The sequence below is a fragment of the Apium graveolens genome, chromosome 10, assembly GCF_009905375.1.
Source record: "Apium graveolens cultivar Ventura chromosome 10, ASM990537v1, whole genome shotgun sequence".
Taxonomy (NCBI): Eukaryota; Viridiplantae; Streptophyta; class Magnoliopsida; order Apiales; family Apiaceae; genus Apium; species Apium graveolens.
Genome location: NC_133656.1, coordinates 68,460,317 through 68,480,499, shown reverse-complemented (window position 1 = coordinate 68,480,499; position 20,183 = coordinate 68,460,317). Strand labels below are relative to the sequence as shown.

At 33.7% G+C, this 20,183-nt stretch overlaps 2 protein-coding genes across 4 annotated transcripts; both read left to right on the top strand.

Annotated features, from left to right (window-relative positions):
• The first annotated feature begins 2,000 nt into the window (after positions 1-2,000).
• LOC141689460 (uncharacterized) lies at positions 2,001-15,016 on the top strand. 2 transcript variants are annotated; one of them, XM_074493750.1, is made up of 14 exons: positions 2,001-2,104; positions 2,887-2,946; positions 3,032-3,233; positions 3,445-3,519; positions 3,622-3,723; positions 3,907-3,938; positions 4,262-4,375; positions 4,761-4,875; positions 5,022-5,212; positions 5,312-5,428; positions 12,311-12,391; positions 12,917-13,155; positions 13,857-13,896; positions 14,110-15,016. In XM_074493750.1, the coding sequence occupies exons 1-14, from the start codon at positions 2,069-2,071 to the stop codon at positions 14,713-14,715; spliced, it is 2,010 nt and encodes a 669-aa protein (XP_074349851.1). In that variant the 5' UTR covers positions 2,001-2,068; the 3' UTR covers positions 14,716-15,016. The 2 variants fall into 2 exon arrangements, with proteins under 2 accessions (XP_074349851.1, XP_074349852.1); XM_074493751.1 differs by lacking the exon at positions 12,311-12,391.
• On the top strand, positions 14,802-17,368 carry LOC141689461 (LIM domain-containing protein PLIM2b-like). Of its 2 annotated transcripts, XM_074493752.1 has the most exons (6): positions 14,821-14,941; positions 15,696-15,817; positions 16,108-16,207; positions 16,341-16,366; positions 16,540-16,629; positions 16,870-17,368. In XM_074493752.1, the coding sequence occupies exons 2-6, from the start codon at positions 15,746-15,748 to the stop codon at positions 17,167-17,169; spliced, it is 588 nt and encodes a 195-aa protein (XP_074349853.1). In that variant the 5' UTR covers positions 14,821-14,941; positions 15,696-15,745; the 3' UTR covers positions 17,170-17,368. The 2 variants fall into 2 exon arrangements, with proteins under 2 accessions (XP_074349854.1, XP_074349853.1); XM_074493753.1 differs by lacking the exon at positions 15,696-15,817 and having other exon boundaries at positions 14,802-14,941.
• Positions 17,369-20,183: the final 2,815 nt, after the last annotated feature.

The window sequence follows — 20,183 nt, the reverse complement described above, 5'->3', positions numbered from 1 at the left end:
CATTCAACCCCCATTCTGTAATTCTTGTTGCATTGTTAGGGACTAACACAAACAATTAAAACGATGGACTTGATTGACACACAAAAGAAGAGGTGACCTACGAAAAGCTAAGTAAAATTCACATGTTTTCCTGTATTACTCACTAAAAGAATTACACAGTCCAAGTGTAATATGCACATGTAATAAATTCAATAAAGGAATGAAATGAAACAACTGAACACAATATATGCGAGTCAAAAAAAAGGAGACTACGTCAATCGAAACCGGAAGCGTACAAAGATGATCAACATCCCCACACTGCAACCCTATACTTCAAAAGTTCAAGCCAACCAATCATATGAAGTATTGATAGAAATAATATAGCGGTTGCATAAAGTTTCAACCGAACTGATGAGCAGCCAGTCACGTTAACTCTAACATTCCGTTCAATTTAAACAACCCAGGGACCAACTTTTTATATTTTGTCCCGACCAGTGACTTACTTTATGTTTAACCCAAGTACTCTAGTATTATTTTTTTAGACAAAATTGCATTTTGTATACATGAAGTTTGGCTAATCCACTGTTTAAATGATAACATTTAAAAAGTATCACTTGCAATACTACAGTTTAAATTTAATTAAAATTTGTGTATCGTCATCAAGGATCAACTAACGACGTTAATTAAAAATATAATATTTATAAGAATTAAATTGGGGAAATTATTTTAATTAAGGTTTGTGTTCTTGAATATCAAGAAAATTTCGATCGTGTATTGAACTTCAGATCATGCATATGACTAGTGAAATTGATGTTTGAAACACCCTGTATCCATTTTTATCATCAGTTCTTAGGTTTGATTGCTAATTTCCACTCATCGGATTCGTATTGTTCTTCAAAATTTCGGCCGAAGTCAATGTCAATCGACTATATTTCTTCGTTGTTAGTTTCGTTAATAGTTATTAGATGATACATGATAAGTTTTGTTCAGTTATAGTTCGATTTTAATGTTGTCAATTTTTTTTTGGATTTTCGTTTGATTTTTCGTCAGAGATGGCGAATCGTTGGACGTTTGTTGTTAATTTAGGGGTGAGCAGAAAACCGCACAAACCGCAAAAACCGCCCGCACCACATCAATCCGCACCGCGAAACGCGGTTTTTAATTTTCGTGGTGCGGTTGCGGTTTGAATTTTTAATAAACCACGCGGTGCGGTGTGGGTTGTGGTTTTAAAATTTTGAAATGCGGTTCAAACCGCACCGCAATATTTAATATATATATATATAATACTTATATTTCATGATTCCATTTATTAAGTTTGATTCCATTTAACATACTAGGAGTGCTTACTTAGTGATCACCTTGTTTCTGCAGTGAGTTTCTTCAAAAATAATGAGACACATGGTACAAAGCCACCTATTTAATAGTGAACTCATTTAATTGTCGATCCAATCTTCTAAGTTAAACTTTACAGTGTGGAATTTCTTATTTGTATTATTGAAGAATATTGGCGACTTTGTTATATTATTCGGAAATTTAATTAATTTAAGTTTTGTATTTATTTAAAATTTTCGAACTTGTAATGTATAAACCGCAGTGAATCGCACCACACCGCACCGCATTTTCGTGGTGTGGGTTATGCGGTTTTTGAGGGTACACGGTGCGGTTGCGGTTTGGAAATTTGATCAAACCGCATGTGCGGTTTGGTTTGCGGTTTGAGGAAAAAACCGCACTGCCCGCACCGCGCTCACCCCTAGTTGTTATTGATGATAATATCGAATTGTCGTAATCTTATTGGAGTTTTTGAGCTGAAAATAAGTGAAAATAGACTGATTTTTTTACACAAACCAGAATTTGTGCCCGTTTAGGAAATTTTAGAATAAATAACTTATTGTTTAAAATGAATAAGTCATTTATAGGTAATTAATATTAATTGATAAATACTTATAATTTATATAAGTGTTTAGATAATTTTAGTTAGTTAAAATTTTTTTATTTAAACAAATCAAAATAGATAATTTGATACCTGACCAAATTAATTCGACACCTGACCAATAAACATCAACCGGTGTAGACGAAGAAAACAGCAGACATGGACGTCCATACAAAAGCTTCATATACTTCAACTGTATGTTTCTGTGTGTCTCTCATTATCTATTTATTTAAATTAAATATTCTCATCAGTTCTTTCTATCAAATCCTTGCAATCAATATCCTCTAATTTTCTCTCCACTTGAATTACTGTTAATTGCTCGGAATATATTTAATTATGCTGAAAATAAATATTAAATCAATACTAGATTTTTCATATTTAGCTGAATTAATACTAATTAACTTAAGCAAAGCTGTGTGTGAATGTGTGTATTGTATTTGTGTTAACGTATTCGTTTAAATACAATACTAGTTTAGCTAACAAACTAGGAAATGGCGGTTTCTGTTACTGGCGATTGTAATTGTGTTGATTGTGGTTTGTCATAATTTAACTGGTGTTTCGTAGCTGGATTGTAGAATGCAATGAATGGAACTGACTTATTTGTTATTATCTATTTTCGTTACTTGAATTGTGCTGAAAATGTTGTAATAAGCTAAATTAATACCGTGTGTTTGTTTTATTCTGGTGGATTATACGATTTGTTACTGATCGAAGTTACTAAAATTATTTCATGTATTTGTGCATACATTTAGCTTTTATTCATTTCTCAGATTAGTTTGTTGGTAAATCATGTATACAATCAGAATTGTGGGCACGATTTCTGCTATAATTAACACGCGCGCACACACATGCATCATTTGAGCATTACTATAAACTGATTTTTATTGTTATGAATGTATTGTTGAAATATAAGGAAATTGTAATTTTCTATTTTGCGTTTATGACTTAGAGAAATTTATACTAGAACTTGATCGCAGGGGACGGAAAAAGACTCGAGTGGCAAGGAACCGGAGATTCAGAACTGTGTGGTTAGGAAGGTTGGTATATTGCAACTGTATAATTATATATAGGAATTTTTTGGAGCTGGCCTCGAAAGAAGGCCTGACAGTTTGTTAAATGCAGCGAGTGAACCCTCAAAGGCGCAAGGACAAGGTTTATGTAGGTTGTGGTGCTGGTTTTGGAGGTGATCGACCATTGGCAGCTCTCAAATTACTTCAACGGGTTAATGAGTTAAATTATCTTGTACTTGAATGCCTGGCAGAGCGTACTTTGTCAGACCGCTACAAAGCTATGAAGTCTGGCGGTGTTGGTTTCGATCCCCGTAGTATGTGCTTACTTTACTAGTATTCAGTAGCACTGTTAAGGTTTTAAAAATTGGCATTTCAGTTTTAAATCAATGGTCTGATCTAAATGGAATACATTATGCTTGACAAGTCAACTAGCTGATGCTACTGGGATACCTAGTGCACTAGCCGTTTTGTCTGTACATTGTCCACATTCAACTCTGCGCCATAATAATTTGTCTCTGTTGGCAGTTCAAGAGTGGATGCATTTGCTACTACCCCTGGCAGTTGAAAGAGGGGTTTGCATAATCACCAATATGGGTGCAAGTAAGCATCTAAAGAATTTCTAGAACTGCCTTTAAGCAATGTTCTCCTTTGATGTGCTTTGCTTATTGAAGTATGTCTCTTTGATCCCTTTAAAAAAATCAGATGACACATGTGCTGCACAGCAAAAGGTTTTAGAAACAGCAAGCACACTGGGCATTAGTATTACTGTTGGCGTGGCTTATCAAGTTGAGGTCTCAGAAGCAGGTACTATGCTTATCAAAGGACTGAAATGAGATAAATCTTTCAAAATGCTCTTAATGTCATAGTACTTGTACTCAAAAGGTAATTTGTGCCTTTTGTTTCTACTTCAGGTATAATTTTGCCTTTTCCTCTCGGTATAAAGGTATATTGTCAGGCTTATAGTATGATTTTTCTGTTGATTTTCAGGTCTGGACCATCATACCGGAAGTTTTAATGATGTGAGAACTTAGTACTTGCAGTTTATGTTTGGAGCTAAATTTTTCGTAACGTATGCTTCCTAGAGTAATTTATAGGTATCATAATGATATACTTTGTTATCATCTATTCATCTCCGAAGAAAGTGATGACACAAGTCTTTACAGAAATTGTCAATTGTTACATATTGTCCAAGTAACACATCATTTGTTAATAGTTTTATTTCAATTTTCTTTATTCGTCCTTTGTGCGTAGACAGCTATATGCAAACTGGATACTAGGTTTTGCAGAAACTTATTGTGCTAAATCCTCTCTTTGGTAATTAGATACTGTCTAACCTGTGCAGGGAATTAGCGTGTATCTGGGGGCTGCTCCAATTGTTGAGTGTCTGGAAAAGCACAGACCAAATGTTATTATTACTTCTCGAGTTGCCGATGCTGCCTTGTTTTTAGCTCCAATGGTATTAACTGCAAATTGAATCTCTCGAATAACTTAGTGGATTTTCTGCAAGTCAAGTTGGTGTGAATCAGTATGTAGTGGTGTTATTCATTACTAGTCATTAACTTTCTGAAATCAGATGTGATTTTATATGGTGGTTGTCAAAAAATGGTTATCATACAATATATAATTTGATTTAAAAATTTGCTTTGATTCTTACTGGTAAGTACCAAGCTTGTCAGATGACAACATTTACTTACACAAGGATTATCTACTATAATTGTAAGCTTAAATTACTGAAGTTGATTTTAGTGCCATACTTCTTGAATAGTTATATGTCTACTATAATATATTTATTAAGTGATTTTTCATAAACAAGTCTAATAAAATAAACTTTAAATGATTAGGTTTATGAACTAGGTTGGAACTGGGATGATGTGCAGCTGCTGGCGCAGGGATCTTTGGCTGGTCACTTGCTCGAGTGTGGCTGTCAGCTCACAGGAGGATATTTTATGCATCCAGGTAGATACCGCTTTTAGCCTTTGTTTTTTTTAAAGTAACTTGAAAAGCGGTGTTTATAGTTGCGTCTTGGACAAAACTGCAGGTTATTTACAATGACTTCTGCGCATATTCTATGTATTTCATTTATTTGTTTGTTCTTATCGCAGGAGATAAATTTCGAGACATACCTTTTTCTCAGCTTCTTGATTTGTCACTTCCTTTCACTGAAGTTGGTTGTGATGGGAAAGTATGTGTAGGAAAAGCAGATGGGAGTGGAGGGGTGTTGAATTTTAGCACATGTGCCCAACAGCTTCTTTATGAAGTTGGAGATCCGGGTGCTTATATTACCCCAGATGTAGTAAGTTAGTCGCTCAGGCATAAGTTCTTATCCCCTTATCCATATTCATACAGTTGATAGTGAATGGGACTAAGTATATATTATCTTCATGTGAAACAGGTTATAGATTTTCGAGATGTTTCATTTCAGTCATTAACAAAAGATAAAGTTATTTGCTCTGGAGCAAAACCAGCTGCTGCACTGGTACCTGATAAGCTCCTACTGTTGGCTCCAAAGGTTACTTTCTGATTTTTTTTGCGCATATTTAACTACAGTCATACTCCATTTATAAGATCATTATCCTACTTTCAATTTTTTATTGCTCGTAAATTCAACTGAGATCATAATTAGTTTCAGAAAAATAGCTGAGATCAGATTTCTACAGTTTTTAATATCACTATGTGTCAGTGACTTTCTTAAAATTCCTGTTTCTAAGATCTCTCTCTCTCTACATAAATAGCATAGGAAGTCAACTAAACCGAATAGAAGACCGAATTCAAAAAATAATAGATTTCCCCAAAAGTATTAATAACCAAGAACCCATCTTTAAGCCATACCAAGTTTCTAGACAAAGCCAACAACAAATTCAAACAAACAGACCAGAATTCGTTAAAGCCATCAAAGACCATCTTAGCAGACTTGAAGCCTCCTCTTCCACAACCCAAATAGCTGCTGACAGTGTTTCATCTAAACAACTGAATGTCATACATCATGACTCAGATGAAGATGCTTTCATAAATGAAATACCCCAAGTTCATGACCTCCGACAAATGATTCCAAAATTCACAGCCCCAGACATTGGAATTGAAAATAGACCTGAAATTTTAACCCAGTCTAAATTCAATGCATCCTCTGTTTATGAATGGAATATAGACGGAATGTCTGAATATAACATTCTAAGAATTAACACAAAATAATAAAACATGATATGAACAAGAATAGGACTTGAAATTAGAGAGCAGATAATATACACATCTTGTACCAGTGATAGCAGTTCATATTTCCGAAGTTTATTCTCAAGTTTTCTCAAATTGTAACACAAAGACTAGCAGATTGCTTTCAGTTATATAATCAAAAGCGTTTCCAAATAATTTCAAATCCTATTCTTGTTCATATCATGTTTTAATATTTTGTGTTAATTCTTATGTTTTGCCATGACTTAGTTATATATAATATGCATACCATGTCTTAGTCTTACTATATTACATGTCTTAGTCTTACTATATTACTTTCCCTACTGTTTATATTAATATTTGTTGGTCCTATAACTCTCCCTACTGTTTATATTAATATTTGTTGGTCCTATATCGTCCTTTTGGTATCAGAGCCAGAAGGGAGTTGTAATCCTATTGCCTACTGTTTCTCTGTTCTTAGTTCTTAACTTTTGTAGCTAAGCCCTTGCCGAGTCGTTTTGCCTAGTTTATCGGTTATAAGTCCATAGGAGGCAGTAAACCCGTTTTCTCTAGGATTGTAAGCAAAAGCTTAGCCTACGTCTTTTTTGAACCTAGAACATGGATTCTGTATTCTGCAGAACTACATCTCTTTCAAACTCTTCCACTAGTACGTTAGACTCAAAAAATATTACACATAGTGAGGAAACTAACGTCGAAAACCTCCAAAAAGCAATAGAGCGTTGGGACATCCCAAAAATCCCAAAAAGCCAAGTTTATGATACAAAATTGTATAGTTCAAGTTCTTCCATCAAAACCGAAGAAAGGGACATACACCTATCAAACTCATTCGAAACAATTCACCTTCTCACCAAAAGTTCCCTAGAAAAACTAGCAAAATCATACAATTACATCCATATTGGTCTAGTCCAAGTAGGAATTAAGCCCTTAACCAAAGAAGGATTAGACACCTCAATATTAGCCATTTTAAGAGATGCTAGATTCCTTGAGTTCAATGACTCTCTGTTAAGTTCCATAGAATCAAGTCTATGTAACGGACCCATCTCTTTTAGTTGCTATCCAAATTTATCCATTTCTCTTAAAGACAGGAATGTTATCCATAGCATGACACTCCAAGTTAAAACTCACAACTATAAAATGTTAGAAGGATCAATTCCGGTTGCTTTAATCTTTCGAATTCATTACAAAGCAATAATGTCCATTGGTGATGATGGGCATAAAAATGCTTTCGTCAAAGGAGAAACCATCCTTCTTCAAACTGACCTTTCAAGGTCTAACACAGTCATTCCTCGATCCATAAAATGGCATGACATTTCCCTTCCCACTGAATGGGTTTTAGAAGGAGTAGCTCGCCCTAGATTACCGGAAAGATTAGAACCAAACACACAAATACACCAAGTTCACCAAGATGACAATGGAAGAGTCACTCTTGCATTTGATCGATCATCCCGAGCCCCTTTTATTAGTTCCCGATATTCTGATGCTTCCTCAAGAACCTTAAATTTAGGAAGGATTTCTCAAATCCCTTCTATCATTAACACTTCCTCAAGACCAAGATACTCTACATCAGATATACCCAATACCTCTATGAGTGGCGTGGATTATTCTTCCAATATACCTCACCCTTTCTATAAACAAAGTCAATTACCACCAAATCAAAACACGATTTCCCCTTCATCACCAACATCCCCCACCTTCTCTGCTATAACTGAGAATATGGGAATGCCAAGTGAGCTAAATGTGATTGAAATAGAATTTCAAATCAATAAAACTTTTCTTCGTAACGAGTTCTACTCTCCCCAAAATACTGAAAAAAGAAATTGGTTTTTTACCAACTTCAAAAAACAAAAAACACAACTTCAAGAAATTTATTATGAATTTCTCAACCAAAACAAAATCCAGATGTTATTCTTTGATTGGTTGGAAATTTACTCCTCTGACCAAAACTTATTCTTCCCATTCACAAATTACCTAAACCCCATCACTCGAAGCATGAGCCAAAAATAGAAACAATGGGAAACAAGTAGCGGAACTATAGAATCACACCACCCACCTTTTAGAAATGTCACACTAACAGTTCATAGTGAAAAAATCGAGGCACACCCCATCAAGAGACCAGATGATGACATACTAAAAAATACTAGGAATACAATCCTTGCTGTTAATTACACAAACACCCACCTAAATAGCATAGAAAGTCAACTAAACCGAATAGAAGACCGAATTCAAAAAACAATAGATTTCCCCAAAAGTATTAATAACCAAGAACCCATCTTAAGCCATACCAAGTTTCTAGACAAAGCCAACAACAAATTCGAACAAACAGACCAGAATTCGTTAAAGCCATCAAAGACCATCTTAGCAGACTTGAAGCCTCCTCTTCCACAACCCAAATAGCTGCTGACAGTGTTTCATCTAAACAACTGAATGTCATACATCATGACTCAGATGAAGATGCTTTCATAAATGAAATACCCCAAGTTCATGACCTCTGACAAATGATTCCAAAATTCACAGCCCCAGACATTGGAATTGAAAATAGACCTGAAATTTTAACCCAGTCTAAATTCAATGCATCCTCTGTTTATGAATGGAATATAGACGGAATGTCTGAATATAACATTCTAAATCATTTACAACAAATGACCATGGCAGTCAATGCTTATACAACCCAAATAGGAACCCCAGACAAAGCTATAGCTGAATTACTCATAGCAGGGTTCTCTGGCCAATTAAAAAGTTGGTGGGACTATCATCTTACCCTTGAAAATCATCTTGAAATCTTAAATTCCATTAGGGAAGATGAAGAGGGAAAACCCATTTTAGATGAACAAGGAAACCCTATCCAAGGAGCAGTAGCACAACTCATTCTAGTCATAACACACCACTTCATTGGTGACCCTTCTCACCTGAGAGATAAGAATGCTGAGCTTTTACATAATCTCAAATGTAAAAAACTTAGTGATTTCCAAAGATATAAAACTACTTTCCTTACCAGAGTCATGCTTAGAGAAGACTCGAACCATGCAAATTGGAAGGAAAAATTCTTAGCCGGACTTCCAACCTTACTCGGTGAAAGAGTTAGAACTTCTTTAATAACTGAACACGGAAGCCCGATTCCTTACAAAAACCTGACATATGGCCAACTCATAAGCCAAACACAACGAGAAGACCTAAAGATTTGTCAAGATTTAAAACTTCAAAGACATCTCAAATGGGAGATGAAAAGAACAAAGCAGGAATTAGGTACTTTCTGTCAACAGTTTGACTATAATCCCAACAAAAGCTATTCCAAAATAAAATGTGATGGCGAATGCAAGCCATATCAAAGACCTTATCAGAAAAGGTCTTTCACAAAATCTAAACATTTCTACAAAAAATCAACAGAACCGTTCTATAATAAACCTTCCTTTAATAATAACAATAAACCTTCCTACAACAAAAAACCTTTCAACAAAAATAGATTTACTAAACCAACCAATAAAGATATAACTTGTTACAAATGCGGAAAAAAGGGACATATATCTAGATTCTGCAGACTTAATAGGAAAATACAAGAGTTAAACATAGAAGAAAGCCTATCCAACAAAATCTCGGCTTTACTCCTTGAATCTTCCGACTCTGAGACATCTGAAATGTCTGGAAATGATGAACCACTTCAAATAGATGAGATTGCAACAAGCTCATCTTCCTCTCACAATTCCTCCTCTGAAGACAGACGAATCAACGTCCTCACCAGAAATGAGGAACATTCTCTCGAAATTATAGAAAAGATAACTGATCCCCAACTAAGAAAAGAGCTCTTAGAAAAATTACTCCAACGACCAATTGAACCCAAACCAGAACAAAAACCTTCTATTCTCCCATCAACAAAAACTATATATGACTTGACCACAATATTAAAAAAAAAACCCAACCAGAAATCCGTTCCAACAATACAAGACCTACACAAAGAAATCAAAGAAATCAAAGAAGAATTAAAAATCCTTAAAGAACAACAGAAGATAGATTCTGAAGCTTTAAATGTCCTTCTAGTTCGTGAAGTAGAAGAGCAAAATACTGAAAAAAACAACTAAGTAGTTTAAACGATACTCCCGAACAAGATGAAGATTTCTTATATGAATTAAGACAAGTTACCTACCGAAAATATCTCATAAAAGTCAAGGTTGTCTTCTCAAATGACTTTATCTTAGATACCATTGCCTTATTCGATACAGGAGCAGATTTGAATTGCATTAAAGAAGAAATAATACCAAAAAGATTTCATCAACATACCAACGAAAAATTAACCGCCGCTAATAACTCAAACCTCAATGTAGTTAGTAAGGTTGATGCCTCTATTAATAATAAAACCTTCCAAATTAAGACATCTTTTCTCCTAGTTAAAGGCATACACCATCTTGTCATATTAGGTACACCTTTCTTCAATTTAATAACTCCCTATACTGTCACCTACGAAGGTATTACTTTCAAAACCCATGACACCAAACTTAACTTCCCATTTCTTGAAAAACCCAAAACAAGGAACCTCAATACAATAAAGGCATATTCTATATATAATAACGAGATAAATGCCTTAATACAAGGCAAACAGATACAATTATCCCATTTAAAACAAGTCCTTTCCTCTCACAAGATTGAGAAGCAGTTACAAGACCGCTTTATCAAAGAAAAAATCTTAAAATTACTAAAACAAATAGAAGTGGAACTCTGTTCTGACCTACCAAATGCATTTTGGCATAGAAAACAACATATGATTGATTTACCTTATGAAAAAGATTTTGATGAGAAAGAAATACCAACAAAAGCGAGACCTATCCAAATGAACTCCGACCTAGAACAACATTGCAGAAAATAAATCACCGCTCGAATCCAAAGGAATCATATCAAAATCCAGATCCCCGTGGTCCTGTGCAGCTTTCTATGTAAACAAAAATGCTGAAATTGAGAGAGGGACACCAAGGCTAGTTATAAATTATAAGCCTCTAAATAAAGCCTTAAGATGGGTACGATACCCTATACCTAATAAAAAAGACCTTTTACAAAAATTAAGATCTTCGGTAATATTCTCCAAATTTGATTTAAAATCAGGATTTTGGCAGATTCAAATCCACCCAAAAGATAGATATAAAACCGCTTTTACGGTCCCATTCAGACAGTATGAATGGAATGTCCTTTCATTTGGAATTAAAACTGCCCCTAGCGAATTCCAAAGAATTATGAATGACATATTCAATGACTATTCTACATTCTGTATAGTATATATTGATGATGTTCTAATTTTTTTCAGAATCTATTGAACAACATTTCAAACACCTTAAAACTTTCTGCCATGTATCTAGGAAAAATGGTTTAGTCGTATCAAAATCCAAGATTTCCCTATTTCAAACTCGTATAAGATTTCTTGGCCACTACATATCAAAAGGGACAGTTACACCAATTGAAAGAGCCCTAACATTTGCAACAAATTTCCCCATAAAATCACAGATAAAACCCAACTCCAAAGGTTTTTAGGAAGTCTCAACTATGTCCTAGACTTCTATCCAAACATCAATAGGATAGCCAAACCCTTACATGACCGCCTTAAAACTAACCCCGTTCCTTGGTCATCTGAACATACCGAAATTGTTCGACAAATCAAAGCTCAGGTTCTAGAAATCCCTTGTCTACACCTTGCTGATCCAAATGCTTCTAAAGTAGTTGAAACGGATGCTTCTGAGTTAGGATACGGCGGTATACTAAAACAAGTAGTCAATGGTAAAGAACAAATAGTCCAGTTTACATCTGCACATTGAAATGATCGTCAAAGAAATTATTCTACTATAAAAAAGGAAATACTTTCAATTGTTTTATGTATTACGAAATTTCAGAGTGATTTATTAAATCAAAAATTTCTCCTTAGAGTCGATTGTAAATCTGCAAAAGAGGTTTTACAAAAAGATGTCCCGAATATTGCATCAAAACAAATTTTCGCCAGATGGCAAGCATTATTAAGCATTTTTTATTTTGATTTTGATTTTTGATATATATATATATATACATACATATATATATTCGTTATAAACTCGCAGTCTGTATGAATAAGATCAAAAGTTCCGGGTCAGTGTTTTTTGACACATACAATTTGAATCCATGTGGTACATTTCTACACATGCATGCTATTGTCTCCTTCCATCTTACTTAGTCATTAGGGTTTTCCTTTTTTCAGGAATCAGGTTGGAAAGGGTGGGGAGAGATTTCTTATGGGGGATATGAATGTCTAAGACGAGCTAGAGCTGCTGAATTTTTGGTAGAGTTTATAGAATAAATAACATTATCTGTTTTTTTTAAATGGTATATATATCTCAACATGCTTTAATGAGTTTGTATCTTTAAGCTCTTAAGACGATAATCAAGTATGTTATACTTGCTCCTTTTAGGTGATCGAGGGTTTTTGTACCGGCAAATAATATCTTGATTATTTCTAGTCATATATAATACTCCCTCCGTCCCAAATTAGTTCTCGCTTTGACTTTTTACACGTACTATAAGGTGCAAACAAATGTTAGTTGGACTTATCATTTTTTGATTTTTTTCTTCTGAATAAAAATTTGAATCCTAAATTTTTGTTCCCAAAAAAATTTTCAAAAATAAACAGTGGAGCTATCATGTTTTGCACCTTAAAGTACGTGCAGAAGGTCGAAGATTCAACTAATTTGGGAGGGAGGGAGTGTGTGTATATATATACACACACACTTCATTAGTCATCGATTAAAGAGATATATATTGTTGTTAATGACAGTTGATTCCTTATTAAATGCTTTTATTACATCAGGTAAGATCATGGTTGGAGGAAACATATCCTGGTGTTGGCAACCATATAATTTCTTATATAATTGGACTGGATAGTCTAAAGACAAGTGGAAGTATTGATAGACACTCATTGGAAATGGCTAGTGCAGATATCAGATTAAGAATGGATGGGCTGTTTGAGCAAGAGGATCACGCTATCCAGTTTACCAAGGACTTTTTAGCTTTGTACACAAATGGGCCAGCTGGTGGTGGTGGCATCAGGTCTGATATGTATAGCTGTTGTAGCTTTAAATTTTGTTTGTTTGAAATGATCTCTATATTATTCAAACATTTTCTGTTTTTTTCCCGCATTTAGTTAGTGTATAATGTGGTTTCTAGTGTCAGGAATGCATTTTTTTAACATTAGTATCTGCTGCAGTTTTTCCTTCTACTATGAGGGTTTCATCTAGTAATGTATGTCAATGTAGTAATGTATTTCGATGCCTAAAATTTATTGACATACATAGAGATGTCAAATGTCAACGTATGCTAGATTCATACTGATCTGTAAGTGTTTGATATCTGTTTATTCTCTTATTTGCTGTTTCTTCGATCTCTTCTGCCCAAACTCGTGGGTGAACAATGTCATAGTTAAATGTTGCTGTCATATTGTGCTAGTTTGGTTTGTTTAATAACGAAGTTGGCTGTTAAAGGTGTATGCACTGTTGTCAAAACACAAAGCTGTAATTTAGTAGGGGTTCATCTGGATTACAGTGGTTAAATGGCAAGAAACTAGTTAATGAGTTTATCCCTAGACTTTATTTCTTATGTGAAAGACGCTGTACCTATTTGATATATGCTTCAGTCAGTCACATAAAATAACAGTTGAATGTAAAATAAGAAGTACTATGTGCCAATCTACGTGAGTATAGTTGAATACAGTGCCAAATGCTTAACAGCTCTCATTTCTTCACCATCTGCAGTATTGGGCATAGGAAAGAGTCTTTTCTTGAAAAAGCATTGGTGAGCCTTTTTATTATCTCTCGGTAGAAACACAAACACAACATATGCATGCGTAATCACTATTTGTAATATTTTAATATATTTATTTACCCAGTTGAACATTTGCTGTTTAAATTCAGAAACTACAAATTTTTAAAGACATTGTCATTATTGTTTCCATAACATGTAATGCATGTAAAAACTAAACATGGTGATAGTAATTTTATCATTCAGGTCAGTCGGGAGCATGTTAAGTGGAAAATTTCTGCAGAAAGCATGTCAATGAATCCAAATGATCAGAGACCTGGTCGTCAAGATTTTAAACAGGTCCATGCTGCACAGAAATCAGTCTCAGCCTCAATCCAGAAGGAAAGTATATATCAATATGGTGAGCAACTTCGATCACCTGAATTTCTCTCCTCTCCCGCCCCATCAGGTCAACCTACTCCTCTCTACAATGTTGCCCATAGCAGGGTTGGAGACAAAGGAAACGACCTGAACTTTTCTATTATCCCACATTTTCCCCCAGATATTGACCGTCTGAAAAAGATTATAACTCTGAATTGGGTGAAGGAAGCTATCTCAGCGCTTGTAAATTTCTCATCTTTTCCCACTACAAATGATATTGAAAGTAGAAACAAATTGGTCAATGAACATCTTACAGTGGAAATTTACGAAGTTAGGGGAATTAAGTCTTTAAATGTGGTCGTTAGAGAGATTCTAGATGGCGGTGTTAACTGCTCACGGAGAATTGATGGACATGGAAAGACCATTTCAGATCTCATACTATCTCAGGTGGTGGTGTTGCCACCGTATGATAATGCTTCAGGTTATAATTGAATAGACCCTCACCCAAAGCCACCATGGGTCTTTTAGATGAAGCTTAATGACAACGCAGTTGGTGAAAAGCCTGAATTCGTCTAAACTATGAACTTACGCCACCTTGGTAAATTGATCGAAGTACACACTGAGCTCTTCTTTCCGTCCTTACCAGGAAGCGCATAGAGCAAGATTCTCTCGGGGCCTCGACCCATCTTCGATGTAAATCAGCAATGCCCACTATAATGTAAGCAATGTAACATATTTAAGCTTTGTTTTTCCAATGCTAAATTGTACTTATTATCAATGTCAACTTTTTTCACGAGTTCGACTTGTACTAAATTATCGTTGGGTGAGATGTACCACATGGCTTCACCCGTATTAAGGAATTATTACAAGGACTTATATAATTTTTTTCTTATGAAGCAGCCATCTTTAACGTATTTGAAACTTGTTAAAATTCACTCTTTCTTTGACACCAAAATGAAAGACCATGTTTTCAGATGTATGTATATATTTCTGAACCATCCAATCTGAGTATCTGCTGACTTGTGCATTTTTCCTAGTATTTTTTTTGCTTTTAAATTTTCCCCTCTAAACCAACCTCTCAAATATTTCTGTCACACACATATCTGTGTCCAGCAAATGAATGAAAAGCCAAAACAGAGTAGCCTAAACCACCAATTCATTAAGCTAATCTTGCAATCCTTCTTTCTCACCTCTTGTCCTTTGCATAGAACAAGTCAAAACATTAAACCTTTTTTTACTCATCCGATTTTTACTGCATCAACATTACATTACTTGCCTAATTATAATTATCTAATGTCCAACCATGTGTTAATCTATTAATCTCTAAAGGGAACAAAATTTTATTGTAGTATCTTTTCCACAAAAGATGGTACAAAATTTTCATTTAGTTGCAATTTCCATTTCAAAGTAGTTGAAAATAAGAAGATTTCAGTTTATACTTTTTGAAGAAGAAAAAATGTCATCATTTACAGGAACTACTGATAAATGCACAGTTTGTGATAAGACTGTGTATTTTTTAGAAATGTTATCTGTTGATGGAGTAACATATCACAAGTCTTGCTTCAAATGCAGCCATTGTAAAGGAACTCTTACGGTAATTTATTAACCATAATGTTGCTTCGAATATCATTGTCGTCTTTTTGCAATACCGGAACCTGTGCACAAGATTTCCGCATTACTATGCAGAGGAGTAGTACCGGAAATCTCCTCACTTCAATTTTCTGAAAGTTTAGATATTTTGTTCATCATGCTTACAGCTTACATGTCTAGGATTCTCTCTCACTTGACCTTTGTTGTACACAAATGTGATTCTTCTCATATATATGTGTGTGTGTGGATATTATATATTTATCAGGGTTCTGTCAAAATCAATTTACATTGCAGATGAGCAACTACTCATCCATGGATGGTACCCTTTACTGCAAGCCTCATTTTGAACAGCTTTTCAAGGAATCTGGGAACTTCAGCAAGAATTTCCAATCATGTGAGAACCATCTTTAATTAGTATACTTTTGTATATTTTCAATTCAGCAAGCAAATACTCCACTAATTTAATTTATTCTTCCTGCATAATTTACTAACTGTTTTTCCCTGATGATCATGACTTATGCTTACAGCAAAGCCTGAGAGAGATAATTCAATAGTAAGTTCAGATCAAGAATTCTACATCTTATTTTATCTACAAATGTCCTGTCCTGTCCCTTTACTGTATTAAGCTAACCTGTTCAAAAATCTTATTACAACATGAACAATTATTTGTATAATTTCTATTACTACATAATTATATTGCTTACAAATCTTCATTTATCTGTGTAGACCAAGACTCCTAGCAAGCTCTCTTCCATGTTCTCTGGAACTCAGGATAAATGTGCAGCTTGTCAGAAAACTGTTTATCCATTTGAGAAGGTTTGTGATCAGCATTTCAGATATAGATTCGATAAACTTCCCGAGTTATGTATGATAAAAGTGTGGAATATATACAAATGAAAGGTTAAGGTTTGATTACTACCTTTATCAATCTATTGATAAAGGTATATTTCCGGAAGGGCTTTTTTAAAAACACCGCTTACCTTTCAAAAAAAAGAAAGAAAGAAGAAGACTATATTATTAATGTGTAGCCGCTAAATGTTGTTTATACACAATTAGATTACAATGGAGGGAGAATCATACCATAAGCCATGTTTCAAGTGTGCTCATGGAGGGTGTCCTCTTACACATTCATCTTATGCTGCACTTGATGGAATTCTCTACTGCAAACACCACTTTGCTCAACTCTTCCTGGAGAAGGGAAATTACCGTCACGTGCTCGAGGCTGCTAAGATTAAAAGCGCAGTAGTGCCTGTTGAACCAGAGGAGGAACATGCAACAGGCACATCCGAGGAAAAGGCAGAAGAAGCACCAGCAGAGGAGAGTACTGAAGATCAGAAACCAGAGGAGGAGTCCTAAACCACAACAATATTGCATGTATGCATGCACTGATCACCAGTTTTAACTGCCTAAACTAATTTCTTGTTTAATATTTATCCTCCTAATTTTTTGCTCTTGATTTCAATATTGTAAACATATACATATATGTAAAATCAGAAGTTATCTGTACAAAACTTTAATGCAGAGATGCGCAATATACTTTGTTTTTGCTTGATCATTTAATAGTGTAATGCAATTCATTCATATAATTACTATTGTATTCTAATTGATTTTTTGCAACTCAACAATTAAAAAAACTTACTCTACTTTTTATTCCACGCATTTCAAAACTATTAAGAGTACTTTATTAATTGTGTGACTAATTATATTTCTCAATTACAACAAGAGACTATTTTATCAAAAACATGCAATTTTAAACATTTTTACATAAAAAAGGTACACCACTCAAAATGTGCAAGTTGAAACATTTTTAGCTAAAAAAGCACATTACTTAGATATCATATGACATATCTAAAATGTCAATTATATTGCAGTGCTTAAAGTTTCTTATGCTTCCATAATGTGAAATAAATATTCAGGAAACTGTATAATACTTGAAGCACTACAATATAATTTATACTGCATTTGCGAGCTTAAATACTTGTACTAGTTCTGAATATTTTTTGAGAAAATGAAAGATATTTATAGCAGAGACAAAACGTGGGGAATTGAATGTTTGTGAATCAGGTGGACAGAATTGTCTGTCCCATCACAACCGAATATCCGTTTGTAATTTGGCACTAAAATTCCAATTATTGGTGTTTGCTACCCCTACTCAATCAGCACCTTGACAAAGAGTATATATTTATTTATATATATTTTAAATAATTTTTATTCTCATATTAATTATATTTTATACATAATTGTTCTTTCTTAATTAAATTTATTATATTTTATTGTATGTAAAAAAGAAAATTCAAATTTAAAAAGATCGGACTATATTAGGAGAAAATTCGGATTTATCGGACTATCCGTGCAAAATTTATAATTTTTATTGTTGTTAGCGACTGAGTACAACACAGAGGGGGTGAATATGTTTTCTTGATTTTTAGCCTCTTTTAAAGTTTGGATATTAGGTGTGTGAACAAAATCGTTTGATTGCATAGATATTATATTAGCAGAACTAAAGCAACAAGCACAACAAACACAATATTTCAAAACTCACTTAATTTGTATTAATTAAGTTTGTCTTGCTACAAATTTTGTGTTCTTACAAATATAAGAACTCAGCTTCTTCTTTGAAAGAATACAAGAAAATATGAATTTGTTTGTTATTTCTAAACTAAGTACCAGTGCATGCTTTATACACTAGCAGTACAGGTTTACAAAACTTGCACTAAAATGTACTAAACTCTTTTTCTAAATCAACCTTTTTTTATTTTCATTTCTAGCTTAGCAAATATGGGCAGAATCTTACAGGTCGTGACCATCCTTTGTCTAGTTAATTTTGGCTCTTGATCTTGTATTCTCCCCAGCTACTTTGTAGACTTTTCAATCTAGTTGGTAGATCGTTTGTTGACTGATAATCTTGAATCTTGAATTTGTCTGCATTCTGTACTTGAGAGGCCTGCCGAAATCTCCAGTTTGTTCTATAGAGAAGTGACATCTCGATAACTATAATGACTTACCGAGATCTGTGAGTTCTGTATAAGTGTATTTGACTTGGCGAGATCTCTTGATCTTTTGCATGTTAAATGACTTGTCGATATGTCTAAGACCTCTACATGTAGAATTGACTTGTCGATATCTCAGAGATCTATATATATATTGACTTGTCGACATCTCTGAGATCTCTAATAATAAATTGACTTGTCAATATCTCCAATCTTCACATCTTCATTTTGACTTGTCGATATCTCTGAGTTCTCTACATGCAGAAATGACTTGTCGATATTTCTGAGACATCTCTATTAGCCATTTTGTACTTCTCGATAAGTTATTCTGGACTTCTCGAATAACTTCTTTATATTACTTGATCTGTAACTTTTCGATATCTTGACTTATAATATTTTTGATAAAACAGTTTATTCAACTCCAAGCTTCTTCACTTTTCTCTGAGGCATGATCATGGCTTGATCTTCTTCCAGAGTTTATTCCTTAGCTTAAATCTGTTTACAGAAAAATACTCCAGTCTAATATTCTAACCCTTTTTACAGACTGAAGTAATACAATACAAAATATAAAGTTGATTATCAAAAAAACTAAATCGCAGGGTTGTCAATGTGACTTAATCTTTTTATTATACGGCATATCTTGCACAACAGTTGTATATTGGGTTCAGTTGTATATTGGGTTCAATAAGTTGAATTTGGGCGATTTAATATCCCACGCGAAATAACGAGATTCTCTTTCGTCAGAGAATGATCCATGCTTCAAAATCTAACTGAATCATCCCAATAACAATATAGAGAAGTCAACAAATTTTGACCTTAAAATTTTTTTGGTTTGGGGGACTCGTGTTTTATTTCTAAAAACATCAAAATACTTTTTTAATTAGTTGTATATATTAGTTTAAAACATGTGCGATGCACATATTTTTATTATTATCTTCTTTTTAAATTTAATTTGAATAGAAAATTTTAATATTATATTGTTAAGTTTTATTAAATTGATAATGCATTTTATTTGTAAGGGGTAATCAGCTGGTTATTAATAATTAAAATATTATTATTTTATTATATTAAATAAAATTGTTCATGTTATTTTTGAAAAAGAACGAGACTTAGTAAGAAAAAAATGGAAAAGATAACGTGTATTAGCTCAAAAAAGTAATGTGTTTTAGTTTAAATTTGGCAAAAAAAAAGTAATGTGTTTTAGCTGAAATTATAATTAGTTAGTTATTAATAATTATAATATTATTATTTTTTATTAAATATTCCCTCCTGTGATATTTTTTTAAAAAATTTATTTTAGTTGGGATGAATAGAAAAATTAACAAATTTTAGTAAAAAAATGTAATTTGGTGTTTTCATTACACTTGTTGGTGATGTTTT